General features: G+C 39.5%; 1 protein-coding gene across 2 annotated transcripts in view; it reads left to right on the top strand.

The window, feature by feature from the left end:
* Window positions 1-10,837, top strand: part of rbks (ribokinase) — a 49,983-nt gene extending 39,146 nt beyond the window's left edge. For both annotated transcript variants that reach the window (XM_079832478.1, XM_079832477.1), the window contains exon 9: window positions 10,264-10,837. In XM_079832478.1, coding sequence (XP_079688604.1) covers window positions 10,264-10,437 — 174 coding nt within the window. In that variant the 3' untranslated portion in view covers window positions 10,438-10,837. The remainder of the gene's footprint in view (window positions 1-10,263) is intronic.
* The last annotated feature ends 3,783 nt before the right edge of the window (window positions 10,838-14,620 follow it).

The following is a 14,620-nucleotide window of genomic DNA, read 5'->3' on the forward strand; positions in this document are numbered from 1 at the left end:
TGGGGCCAAGTGCCAGATTTTATCTCAACGGTCGGCTAGACAGAACCAAGGCATGTTTCCATCAGCTTATTCTCAAAGAATTATGGCATATCACTTCCGGTTAAGACCAAAGAGAGATCTGCCGTCATCTTTTAACCGTACGAGGCGACTGTGTTTATTTGTGAGGACTATCTTTAGTCATTAAAGAACATTCAATATGAGGTTTTAATGTGTACGGGGCTTCTCTCGGAGTGTGAGTCACGAAGCCCAGCGTTGCTCTTTGCTCCTTGGACTGAATCCAGGGTTTTCTGCAGTGTCACCAAATCTCAGTGTTTCATACTAAACAACCCCTGTTATTCAGAGAATAGGCGTGGAATGGACTCTCTCAGCTCAGCTCTGGTATTACATGAATTCAAACGCAGTCTTTTTGTTTATGTGGCTCAGTTTGCACTAGGGATACACGATATTGAAGGTGATAACTCGATATTTCATAATGCTTTAAGTGTGTAAAATAAATGTAAATTATATTTAAAAATGGAAAATAGTATAACCAACATACACGTGGATTTGAACATGATGGAGAACAATTGGTGTCGTAGCGATGGGCTCCTTTGCATTTGCTGAGGAAAAGAGGAAGGAGAGAATGCCACAAAAACGTTTCGCCCAAATAGCTGTTAGGTTGCAGACAGTACGGCTTGTCAAGTGGAGGTAGGGAGGAGTTATGCGTTCACAAGAGCTAGTGTATTAGTCAGGCCAAAGCAATGAAAGGAGTTCACATCTTTATGTTGTTCCTAGAGGTTGTGAAGAGAGTTGGTTGGACTATTAACTCAGCAGTTGAGTTGAAAATCAGTGAGTGGGTCGCATCTGTCACGCTTAAGGGGACATTACGCACATCTGAAATGGACCATACCGGTGTGTACTCTTGATCAAGGATTCCTTTCTCTTGGACACCAAGCAGTCTCAGGTTAAAAGGATCTTTTGGCACTTTTACAGCTTCACGTCACATCAAAAGCCATGTGGTATGGCACTACATGAAAAGCACGGCTAAACACTACTGTAAATCTGGAAGGGAAAGTAAGCAGTTTCCCTCTGTGTGGCTACACACCAGTTCTAAGAGCATTCCCTTTCTTCCATTAATCTTAGAAAGGCCTTCATAAATCCAACACTGACCAACCCTTTCATGAGAAAGCCATCCTATCTGTAGCCTACGCGTGCGCGCGTGCGCGCGTGTGTGTGTGTTCACTGCGACCGAGTACCCACACCTACAGCACGGACTGTGGGTGGCCTGCGCTCTTGCATTTGGATGTCAACCCAATTCCAGAACAGCATGGCTTGTAGTTATTTCAGACAATCACAATCAGACAAACTTCACCTCCATGAAAAGAGACATAGAGGACCCACCACAGGGATCTTTACAGGAGACGGCGGTGAGGATTTACCGGAAAGCACTGCATGCCTCCAGCCGACATTGATGTCATCACACCAAAAGACTGTAAGTGAAACCCACAAAGAAGAACCCACACTGAGCGGCATTGGACAGCCGCCATTCTTTAGAGGGAAACCATGTCCTAGCAACATGTGCTTTGATGACGCAAGATGACCACTCAGACCCCCAAGTGTGTTTCTAAAAGATTAGAGATTTGACCGTCAACCAACACTAAAGCTTCAGCATATGATACGCCAACCTTTTGGAAATCCTGATGGTGTCTAAACAGCAACTGAATAACAATTTGTGTTGGGAAATCTTTATGTTTTGACTCATTAATCTCGTTTGGAATTGGACGTCGGATGTCGTGCTCACGTCACCGGCGAGTCATTCACTCCATTCATTGCTTTTGTAGCCTTTTTAATGATTTAACCAGTGGAATTGCAGATGGACATTGTTGTGATAAAATGTTCTTCCAACTGTGACCATGTTTTCCCAAGCTTTTGCTCCAATGGCCATAATCATGGACTAACACCAAATTACTGTAGATATTAGTTTAGAATCACATTTGCAGACTTTTCAGAGTCCTGTTCATTTCCTTAACACAACATTTATCGTCTGTGCACATTATTCCAAAGAAAAATGTGAATAATTCCTTTGTGGATGTCACAAATCCCTCTTCTTTTCAAAACTCCTCCCCTTTAACCACATGGTTCTATTCCCATAGGACTCTTTTCATCATCTACTTGAATCCCATTGGATAAAATCAAGACTATATTTCTTCTCAATATCTTTTCACTTGGAAACACAGACGTAAGATTGGTTGTAAACTCTATTTCATGTTTAATTTGTGTCATGATTTGGACTTTTACAAACAAGTTTTTTTGGAGAACGTAATTTGTCCTGCATCAACCCTCTGGTGCTCTTCGGTCATTTTTGACCGGAACATTTTCTGTTTTGACATTTTAAAAATCACTGCTTCATCGGAATGATCTGAAACTTGGTGACTTTTCTAGCATTAGGTATGTAAACACACAAAAGAATTGCGGTCATGATTCGAGCATGCTAATTGGTCGTAAAAAAAAGTAGCGTTCATTGTCTTCGGTCATAAATGACCGACCATAGGAAATGAATGGGAAATCGGCAAAAACACAAAAATTCTCTGAATATTTGTGTGTACAATCTACAACGATGCTGAAAAAAAGTACACGGCAGTAAAGGGGTGACACTCTAAAACATCAAGAGTGTGATATTGACACATCCACTCACACACACACACCTATGAAAAACTGAACCTATGAACCACATTTTGAATTTTTAAAAATTACAGCTTATCAGAATGATATGAAACTATGGTGATAATATGGTGACTTTTCTAGCATTAGGTATGTAAACACACAAAAAATAGGGGTCATGATTCGGGCATGCTAAGTGGTCGTAAAAAAAATACTCCCACTTGTGCTCTTCGGTCCAAAATGACACCATAGGAAATTAATGGGAAATCTGCAAAAACACAAATTCACAGAAAAAATCTAAATTTCTAACAAAAACAAAAAAATCTAAAACTTTATAATAAATAGTCTTTGAGATTTTTTAAATATATATTCAAATCCATAAAAATAAAAAAAATCATGAAATGTGTTCAAAACAGAACTAGGGAATTCTCCATAGAGACCTCTAGTGATTACACCCATGGTTGCATGATTTCTTAAATGATTCCAAAAGAGGGCGCTAATCTGCCTTCGAAAAAAAATATTTTGAAGGCCTAGTCTCTATTTTAACCTGAAATACTGCAATAATAAAAATAAAAATTACAACAAAAAAAATTGCATAATTTTCAATGGCAAAAATAAACCATAATTATTGCATTAATATAAAAAAATACCATCAAATCATCTCAAAATACAAAATTAAAAAGAAAAAATATTATTGAAGAAAAATAAATTACATAGGTTTTACTGGGGTGGAGGAAGTTTAATTTTTAGGTGTCCGGTCACTTATGACCGGGAAGACAACCAATGCAACCCCTAAATGAAGAGCACCAGAGGGTTAAAGGTCCCGTTTTTCGTGTTTTTTTGAAGCTTTGATTGTGTTTACAGTGTGCAATATAACATGTGTTCATGTTTCATGTGTAAAAAAACACAGTATTTTTCACACAATGTACTTATCTGTATACTGCTGTTTTCACTGTCCTCAAAACGGCCTGAGGATTTCCCTGTTCTATGAAGTCCCTCCTTCAGAAATACGTAACGAGTTCTGATTGTGCCAGCGGTTCCCGTGTTGTGATTCGACAGCAGCTTAGCGCACGTTGCCCGGGAAGGCCACGCCTCTTACCATAACGGGCAGATGCATGTGCTCAAAGTACAGCCCCTGAAGGCCAAACAAAGGTGATTTGACTCCGGGATGAAAATAACAGCGTCTGAACGACATGGCGACAAACGCAACCGAACCGAACGCAACACTTCCTCTTCTCCACGAGGGAGCAACGAGAGCACGCCCCCTTTTTTGCGTATTCTTGTGGGCGGAGGTTAGTCATCAAACTGCTCTACTGACGTCATTAAAGCAGGAAGTACCAGGATGTAGTCCAAACCGGCCGTTCGCTGTAGGCTTTGAAAGGGAACTTCTGTTAAATAAAATATCTCGCTTGGCATTGAACTTTGAGCTTTATAATTTTACAGGTATTATTTATGCTCTAACAGCAACATTACACACTAACTAAAGTTTGAAAAATGGGATCACGAAGAACAGGACCTTTAAAGTTTTCGCAGTTTGTAGAGCTGTAATGTAAAACAAACTTTGGCCTTTGACTGACCACATCTAATAGTTGTGTCATATGATTGACAGACAGCTCTATCTAAACTGTACCAGAATGAGTCTGGGAGCCACTGCTTGTCACTACAGATACATCATGCTTCAGTCAAATGTTGTCAGAAGTCATTCTCACTTTTGAAGGCTAACCACGCAGCCTGTTAAGGGGTCAGCGACATGACATGTATTTTTTGTGTCCGAACTCATAAGTGCATATAATGTCAACAACATGAACGTATAGTGAATCGAAAGTTACCCAGGGATAATGCCATGATGTATTGTGTGTGTGTGTGTGTGTATGCTCGTGACTCTTTAGCTCCGCCCACTGCACGCCTCCACGAGTTTGGCTGTTTTCAGGAACAGCGTGTCTGTCTTCTATAAATCTGATCAAACTCAAGACTATGAATATGATATGAAGAGGTATGAAGGATGCAACACTACTCTATAGGTACTCAAGATTAACACAAGACTGGCAGAAACTGTGTGTTATGTACCCTTTAACCATTAACATGAACGTTATACTTATACCTCAAATGTGAATTTTGAGGCTGACGTCGTTTGCATGAATGCCATGGATTTCCTTTTCGCCCGATCTTTGAGTTGGGGGCGTGTCAGTGTGAAACATGGTGGAATACCACAATTTTTAAAAGTAGCATTTGCTGTATATCTGTGCAGTTAATTAAGAGAATGTACACCGCCATCTTGCTCCGACGAAACGTTGCAAACACGACTTCCTAACTCGTAAAAACAAACTTCCCAGGAGGACTTGAATGCAACATATAACCCACAATACAAGCACTTAGCAACCTCCAGCAAGAAAATCACGGTTGCCTTTATTTCTGCTTGTTGCAAGAGTCTTATTAGAGCAATAGAGGCAGACGGAAGGTTTAGCATTTGACTGAACGAGGTGGAGACATTACGTACATTTCAGGAGAATTTCCTCATGACCACACCATATGTCTAACCGCATGGCCTTCCATTGACCCTAACAGACAACATGCATGACTAGTGCTTAACTGGGCAAAGGTGGACTGTGATCGTTTTATAAAAGATTCTTGTCATCAGTCAGTTGGGGAGTTTTGACATCTGTGACCTTTGGCCTTGTGGCTATATGGAGGAGGCCGAAGGGACAGTCAGAGGTGTGTAATAGAGATCGATGGTTAAGAGGCAGGCCATTGAGATGAGTAATCTGGTAGACTTGTGAGAACCAGTGACAGGGCGATCTGCGGTTAAATCTGAGCACATCACTGCATTCCTCTGTGCTTTCCCATCATAAACTCAACACCCGCCATTACCCCTCCCCTACATCCCAGTCTACCCCCTGCAGGCATTGGGAAACATGCCAGTGTCCTTATCAAATTCATACAAGTGGAGATGGAAAAGTGGGGCTTAGGGAGCGATACCGATTACTTGAAGAAAAAAAAAATCCTTTAAGAAATAAATAAAAATGTTTTCTTTTCGCATTGTGTGTCCAATTCCCAAACGTTTGGAATAATGACATTTTTGACGTTTTGAATGAAGTCTCTTATGCTCACCAAGGCATATTAACATCAACATGTAGTGATTTCTGAAGGATCATTTGACACTAAAGACTGGACTAATGCTGAAAAATAAGCCATCACAAGAATGAATTAGCATTATGCACAATTGCACATGTAAAATAACAGCATATAAATCAAAACTGCCTAACGTTACCTCATTTTGAATCCGATCTGGATGTAGTCTTTGACAAAAACGCCATTTTCTGAGCTCTCGGTTCAAACTGGTGCTTTTTTTCTATGAAACTTAGCCTCATTCATGTGTTGTTTAAAAAAAGAATGCATGATAATTACAACGGGTGTTTTTGTTTAAAATTTATATTGCATGTTCAGATATTCATACAACAAAATATTCTGAGGGCCATGGAAGTTTTGTAAAATATGATCAAATGCGGGCGCTGACTGGCAAAAAAAAAAAAAGAGGATGGGGAAAGAGTTAAAGATGTCAAACAGTTATAGTATTATAATTATAATAATATTTCACAATATTATGGTTTTCACTGTGTTTTTGATCAAACAAATGCAGCTTTGGCAAGCGTAAGAGACTTCATTCAACATAAAAAAATATATTATATTATTATATATATATATATATATATTAGTGCTGTCAAATCGATTAATAGCATAATTTTTTGTTTATATAATATATATATATATATATATATATATATATATACACACACACACATTTATATGTATGCATGTATGTATGCATACATATGTGTGTGTGTACTCACACAAACATGCATACTGAATATAATATATTATAATATGTATACATGCATACATAATATAAAAGAAAACATGTTGGATGCAATTAATAGATTTGACAGCACACCCACATATAATTATAGACAGTCAAACCCAAAATTATTCAGACACCAGATATAATGTTTTACTAGAGTGTGCAGGACACTATAGTACATTTATGCAAGTGAGGATAGCAAAATAAAGCCAACTGTGACATTTGCCGACATTTGCCGATTTAAATCAAGATACAAAGAAATGGAGTTGACAAAATATAAGGCTGAAGGAGGGATCTTGGTGTTGTGATTATGGGGTGATTGTCAATGTATAAAAACGGTGTGATGATCACAATTGTTTTTATTATTTATATTTATATTATAAATGGTGATATAATTTTAACAGAGCGAAATATGATTACATAGATAGTAAATAATAGAGAGTAAATAATACAGATATTATATACATGACCACTCTATTGTAATTTACAACAAAATTGCAATATTAATTTAGTCTTAGCACTGGTAATGATGTATTGTTATTGTGATGTAGTGGAGATTGTTATTACTATTATTGTCATTATTGTTATTGATGTTATTATTATAAAACTGTGATTTAACAATATAATACGATATGGTTATATATTACATGATTATTATAAATACCAGGACATATTTGAATGTTTATGATAATGAGGATTATTACATTGAATTATTGTGTTACTGAGACGGTGATAATGTAATTGGGTATTTTATAAAATATTATAATATCACTTAAATGATTAGTAATTTAACAGACAATGACAGAAGCTATATGGTGTAATATAAGGGAATGAATTGGGGGTGGGAGTAAATAAGTTCCACTTCTTTCCACTACCTTTCGAGCAAGTAGTATCTGTGTGTGTGTGTGTGTGTGTGTGTGTGTGTGTGTGTGTGTGTGTGTGTGTGTGTGTGTGTGTGTGTGTGTGTGTGTGTGTGTGTGTGTGTGTGTGTGTGTGTGTGTGTGTGTGTGTGTGTGTGTGTGTGTGTGTGTGTGTGTGTGTGTGTGTGTGTGTGTGTGTGTGTGTGACACACTCACACTCTTGATGTTTTAGAGATTCACCTCTTCACTGTTGAGTCCTTTTTTTCTGCATCCTGGCTGATTTGTAGATTGTATGCACACAAAAAAAATCTGTATTTTCATATTTTTGCCAATTTCCCATTTTTATTTATCAAATGCTTCAGGTCATTTTTGACCCGAAGTACCCCAGAGGGTTAAGTACAAATATACTGCCTTGTTTGCTAAATGTCTGGTTGGGAAAGACAAAACTACTGAAATCACTGAATCATTTACAGCAGCAGTGTAAGAGTAAGACGCATGGCAACAAGTTGACGCAAATCGACCTGAGGTTGGAATCCGCCTTTTGCTGAACTCGCTCTTCTCCTTTTTCCCATCACATATCAGATCGGAAAGGCGTTTATTTTTAATAAAAATATTCAAAAAGTGGAAATAAAGTGTCTAACATGTGTTTAATAATAAGTGTTTATCGATTAGGGGTAGGTAAACAGACATGTGCTGAATCACAGACGATAAAAGTGAGTGGGTCCACTATAATTGATGGTAAAGAGGGGGTGGGTCTTGTCCCACTCACACACAATGGTTCTGACGCCCATGCGTTACACACACATTTCTATCAAAGTTATCCGACATTATCAAGATGAATTTATTCTGACGCAGTTCTTGTCATATTTTATTACCATTTTCTAAACAATAGAGATAATGTCTGAATAAATTTTGGTTTGACTGTATATTATTAATGTATACTATATTTCTGAATCCAACAAACAGAATGTATGAAAATCTTGTGTTTGTTTGTTTTTTCATTAGTCAGTCCCTCCAGAAAAACGTGATTATACGATCGCATGATTTAATGCATAATCAGCCAAAGTCCGCATATTTATGCGGGGGCCAAATTTTTTCAAATACGCCGCACTTTCGCCTCGTAAATTGCCTATTTCCGCGTGCAAAATATGCGGGGCTTGCATGATTTCATAATCCCCGCATTTTCGTTGCAAAAAAGTCATATATATTAGCAGAAAGTTGAAACCTTTTAGTTTACTTCACACAAGAGCCGCCATTTCCCCCCTATTGCCATGGGAACGTTTTGAAGTGACGTAATAATTACCCGACGCGAATGTCATCGAAAAGCTGCAAACCCCGTGGTGAAACCATAGATAGCGGTGAAACCATCATGAAGCACGCAAATTCCCATTTGCCAACAAAAATAACAGCAAAAGACCGCGCAAAGCAGTTTCCCGGTGTGTTGACCGATTTCAAAACACTGCATCATGAAGCTTCGAAGTGTTATGAATCAGTGAGTTGATTCAGCGGTTTGAAGCGTTATGAATCAGTGAGTCGATTCAGCGGGTTGGAGCGTTATGAATCAGTGAGTCGATTCAGCGGTTTGGAGCGTTATGAATCAGTGAGTCGATTCAGCGGTTTGAAGCGTTATGAATCAGTGAGTCGATTCAGCGGTTTGGATCGCCAAAGTCACGTGATTTCAGCAGTTTGGCGGTTTGACACGCGACCCGAATCATGAATCGACTCACTGATTCATAACGCTTCAAAGCTTCATGATGTCATGTTTTGAAATCAGTCATCACTATATAAGTCGATATTTAGGGTTTTTTTGCGCACAAAAACTATTCTCGTCGCTTCATAAAGTTATTGTAGAACCGCTGTAGTGAGATGGACTTTGTAACGACGTCTTTAGTAGCTTTTAAGGGTCTTGAGAGTGAACCGTGCCATTGTGCCAATGGAGGCCTTTCTGAGCCATCGGATTTCGACTAAAATATCTTTATTTGTGTTCCGAAGATGAATGGAGGTCTTACGAGTGTCCAACGACATGAGGGGAAGTAATTAATGACAGAATTTTCATTTTTGGGTGAACTAACCCTTAAAGAGATTGCACTTTGTGCATTGGAAGCACTCAAATGTCTGTTTTGTATAGCTACCTCTGTAAAACAGGAAGTTATTTATTCATTTTTTCAGAAGTTGTAGCATATTCCTTTTGTAAAGCTGGAGGAACTTGTTTGACTCAATGTTTTGTAAATTTGAGCCATGTGTTTATTAAGGTCTTCAATAAAACAAGATGAGAACTTAAATATTCCCAGCACTTTCTGTGATGTAGTGCTTTTTTTCTCTTTTTCATCAAACCGCATTTTTTGCAAGTTCCCGCAATTTTATTGCATAAAATTGCATAAATATCCCGCATTTTCCATCGCATTTTTTAAGAAAACGTATCGCATAATCAAGGATTTTTGCTCGCAACAATCACAAAAAAAGCCGCATTTTTCTGGAAGTACTGATTAGTGTTACTGCATCAAGGTTATATTTGACAGGCTATGCGAGATTCACCCCAAAATAAATACTGATGACACTGAAATGACTAAGTGGGAGAGAAAACGAACTCTGCACACACAACATGTCGTACTGCAAGCGGAAGACCTTCACTACACCACTGACCTCTGTGACCTGTGCCCAAGTCACACACCATGCCTCGCACAACGCCAAACCATGACATCATCATCATTAAACACTATCAGGATCAATGTAGTTTCATATTTATTTAGGATTTGCTCTCTGTGATGCCATTTGTGCCTCAGATTTGTTTTTTGTGTACAAAGTTACAACCTTTGGACTTGCTAGCAATGAAAGGTAAAACGGCACCCCCTGCTGTCACGAGTGTGTTCTTCTGTGCACTCACTGAACTCCACTCATTCTCAACAGGGAGCAGGCGACAGCTTCATTGGGGCTCTGGCGTTCTACATGGCGCATTATCCCACAATGCCGCTGGAGGAGATGGCCAGGAGAGCCAACCTCGTGGCAGCAGTGTCCGTACAAACCGTCGGCACTCAGACATCTTTTCCATTTCAGAAGGATCTGCCAACTGAACTATTCTGAAGGTGACAACAAGGTTCCTCCACTCCAACAAACAGCAGCACCATTAATCTGTGCTCAGTGTCCACAGAAGCAGTGTGTGTGTGTGTGTGTGTGTGTGTGTGTGTGTGTGTGTGTGTGTGTGTGTGTGTGTGTGTGTGTGTGTGTGTGTGTGTGTGTGTGTGTGTGTGTGTGTGTGTGTGTGTGTGTGTGTGTGTGTGTGTGTGTGTGTGTACTAAACAATACCTGGCACTGCAGGGATCTCTTTCCTAGCATTACTCCTGTGTTCATGATCATTATATCATCAGATGACATGTCTAAATATCTCTGAAAATTAAAGTCACATTTATTTCCTTTTCTATGGAAGTTTGCATCTGCCATGGAATATAAAAAATAAAATAAAGTCCCTATGAAATTAAAAGTGAAGTGTTTTGGGCTTCTAGTATTAATATGTTAGCTTTACCGTTCTCTAGTGGTGCTCCAAAACAATGACACATTTCATATTTAGAAGATATGAGCGTTCAAATCTTAGTCTCTCACTTCCGCCAATAAGGATCTCATCGGATTTTCTGTCCAATCAAATGCTCTCTAGAATCTGAAACCCCGCCCCCTACATAATAAACAGTGAAACTGGTCACTTGTTAACACATTTACTATTTTCTACATGGTGAATTGCTCATAGTGCACTATATAGGGGATAGGGAACGATTAGACAGTGCACTATATAGGGGATAGGAAACGATCAGACAGTGCACTATATAGGGGATGGGGAACGATCAGACAGTGCACTATAGAGCGGATAGGGAACGATTAGAGTGCACTATATAGGGGATAGGGAACGATTAGACAGTGCACTATATAGGGGATAGGAAACGATCAGACAGTGCACTATATAGGGGATAGGAAACGATCAGACAGTGCACTATATAGGGGATAGGAAACGATCAGACAGTGCACTATATAGGGGATGGGGAACGATCAGACAGTGCACTATATAGGGGATAGGGAACGATCAGACAGTGCACTATATAGGGGATAAGGAATGATCAGACAGTGCACTATATAGAGGATAGGGAACGATCAGACAGTGCACTATATAGGGGATAGGGAACAATTAGACAGTGCACTATATAGGGGATAGGGAACGATTAGACAGTGCACTATATAGGGGATAGGGAACGATCAGACAGTGCACTATATAGGGGATAGGGAACGATCAGACAGTGCACTATATAGGGGATAGGGAACGATCAGACAGTGCACTATATAGGGGATAGGGAACAATTAGACAGTGCACTATATAGGGGATAGGGAACGATTAGACAGTGCACTATATAGGGGATAGGGAACGATCAGACAGTGCACTATATAGGGGATAGGGAACAATTAGACAGTGCACTATATAGGGGATAGGGAACGATTAGACAGTGCACTATATAGCGGATAGGGAACGATCAGACAGTGCACTATATAGGGGATAGGGAACGATCAGACAGTGCACTATATAGGGGATAGGGAACGATTAGACAGTGCACTATATAGCGGATAGGGAACGATCAGACAGTGCACTATATAGGGGATAGGGAACAATTAGACAGTGCACTATATAGCAGATAGGGAACGATTAGACAGTGCACTATATAGGGGATAGGGAATTATTCAGACAGTGTGAATATGCTTTCTATTGACCTATCGGTAAGCCCCTCCTCCACTTCCGTTTTGGCTTCAAGAGAAACTGGGGGTAGAGCCCTGCATTTCTGCCCTAGGGCCGGGCTTCGGGCCAATTTTCACGTCATACCTCAAATGCGGGCCGGGCTTCGGGCCTTTTTTAGGCTTCTCGTTTTATATTTTAGACATTCATTAATTAAAAGAAATAATGAGATGTGCTGCGCTGGTGGAAACAACATGAGACCATGATATCGCGACTATCAAGACTGGCTCGCACAGTGTTTAGAGGACGGCTCTATGCTACACGCATCGCTGCAGTAAAGCAAGCCAACACGCAAACTGCCGCAAGTGAAACTGAAAATAGGCTACGTCTTAGATGCTCAAAAACACAATCATCTTCATTAAAACTAATGAGACTAAAGGCTCTTACCAGTGTTTAGGTCGATCGTTCTCAATGCGGTCTTTGATCTTGAATGAGCTGATGAATAAATGCAGCTCATATCTGTTGCTTTCATTGACTTGAAGCGCGGGAATTGAAGATCGGATTTATATTCATTTTGCGGAGAGGTGTAAGGCAAGACAACCTGCATGTTTTTTTTTTTATTATTAGTTTAGTTTGTGTAGCCTGTTTCGTTTGTGAGCAGCATCAGCCTGCCTCAGCTGGTCAAAAATGCCTTTTTATTGTGGTGGTGGTGATAGTAGGATAAACGTTTAAAGGTCCCGTTTTTCTTGATTTTTTGAAGCTTTGATTGTGTTTACAGTGTGCAATATAACGTGTTCATGTTTCGCGTGTAAAAAACTGTATTTGTCACACAATGTACTTATCTGTATACTGCTGTTTTCACTGTCCTCAAAACGGCTTGAGGATTTCCTCGTTCTATGAAGTCCCTCCTTCAGAAATACGTAACGAGTTCTGATTGTGCCAGCGGTTCCCGTGTTGTGATTCGACAGCAGCTTAGCGCACGTTGCCCGGGAAGGCCACGCCTCTCACCATAACGGGCAGATGCATGTGCTCAAAGTACAGCCCCTGAAGGCCAAACAAAGGTGATTTGACTCCGGGATGAAAATAACAGCGTCTGGACGACATGGCGACACACTACAAACGCAACCGAACGCAACACTTCCTCTTCTCCACGAGGGAGCAACGAGAGCACGCCCCCTTTTTTGCGTATTCTTGTGGGTGGAGGTTAGTCATCAAACTGCTCTACTGACGTCATTAAAGCAGGAAGTACCAGGATGTAGTCCAAACCAGCCGTTCGCTGTAGGCTTTGAAAGGGAACTTCTGTTAAATAAAATATCTCGCTTGGCATTGAACTTTGAGCTTTATAATTTTACAGGTATTATTTATGCTCTAACAGCAACATTACACACTAACTAAAGTTTGAAAAATGGGATCACGAAGAACAGGACCTTTAAACTAACATTGTGATGCTTGAAGTGTTTTATATCTATAGAAGACAAGTCAAGTGTTGATTTGAGAGGCTAAAGCGTTGGGTTAACACACTTTTCACCAGCGGCCGCTTGGTCTTCACTTTAAAAAACAAACTTTAATTTAACACAAAAAAAAATGCTTCAAATATTTTTCTAAATGAACTTAATAAAGACACGAAACGAAATATAACTACTTTGACATTAAAAACAAAACAAAAAATAGCTGCAACAATGTGCAATAGGGAGGATACTTTTAATTTTGATGAGCTGTCGGACACGGGCCGGGCTAGGGCCTGAGCATCTCGGGCCAGGGCTGGCTAGGGCCTAGATTTGAGGCCCGTGCAGGGCTCTAACTGGGGGAGGTTGCCGCTTGGTCCTTATCCTATGAGAAGAAGCCTGGTTTAATTATTCATGAGACTGCGTGTCCTTATCCTATGAGAAGAGGCCTCGCTTAACACGACAGCACGCGTTGATTGACAGGCGCTTCAAAGAGTGAGATCACATTCAGTAAGTGAGAGATTTATCTATGTATGTTTATTTTCAAAAACTTTTCAGGGCCTTGTGCTTTTTTTTGTTGCAATTTTGAGTTTTAAAGTCCAATTCTGAGGAAAAAAAGACCTTTTTCTCAAAATTGCGACTATATCACGCAATTCTGACTTTATAACTTGCAATTGTGAGAAAATAAGTCAGAATTGTGAGATAAAAAGTTTCAATCACCTTTTTTATTCAGTGGCTTCCATACTTTTCACAATTCACTATTAACCCATTTAAAGACTATAGTTGCCGCAGTGTATAGTTGTCATTTTACTTTTCTAAGTATTTTTCTAGATGTTATCCATGTTTTATGTCTCAATGGCATGCAAGCAAACAACCAAATAAAGGATTTCAAGAAAAAAAAAAAGGTATTCACTTCCTTCCTGTCACATGAGACTGCCAACTTCCTACCCCTACTTCCAGGAAGTAAGGCGAAGGCAAACCCTCCCAAAGAAAGGTCATTTTCATGTTACTAATATATTATATCTACATAATCATCAGTCTCTAGAATCATCCAAACAAAACAAATTTTACAAGAGATCTATAGTTTTTAGTAGAAAAAAGTCCAAGAGGC

The sequence above is a fragment of the Gobio gobio genome, assembly GCF_949357685.1.
Source record: "Gobio gobio genome assembly, chromosome: 13".
NCBI classification, from domain to species: domain Eukaryota; kingdom Metazoa; phylum Chordata; class Actinopteri; order Cypriniformes; family Gobionidae; genus Gobio; species Gobio gobio.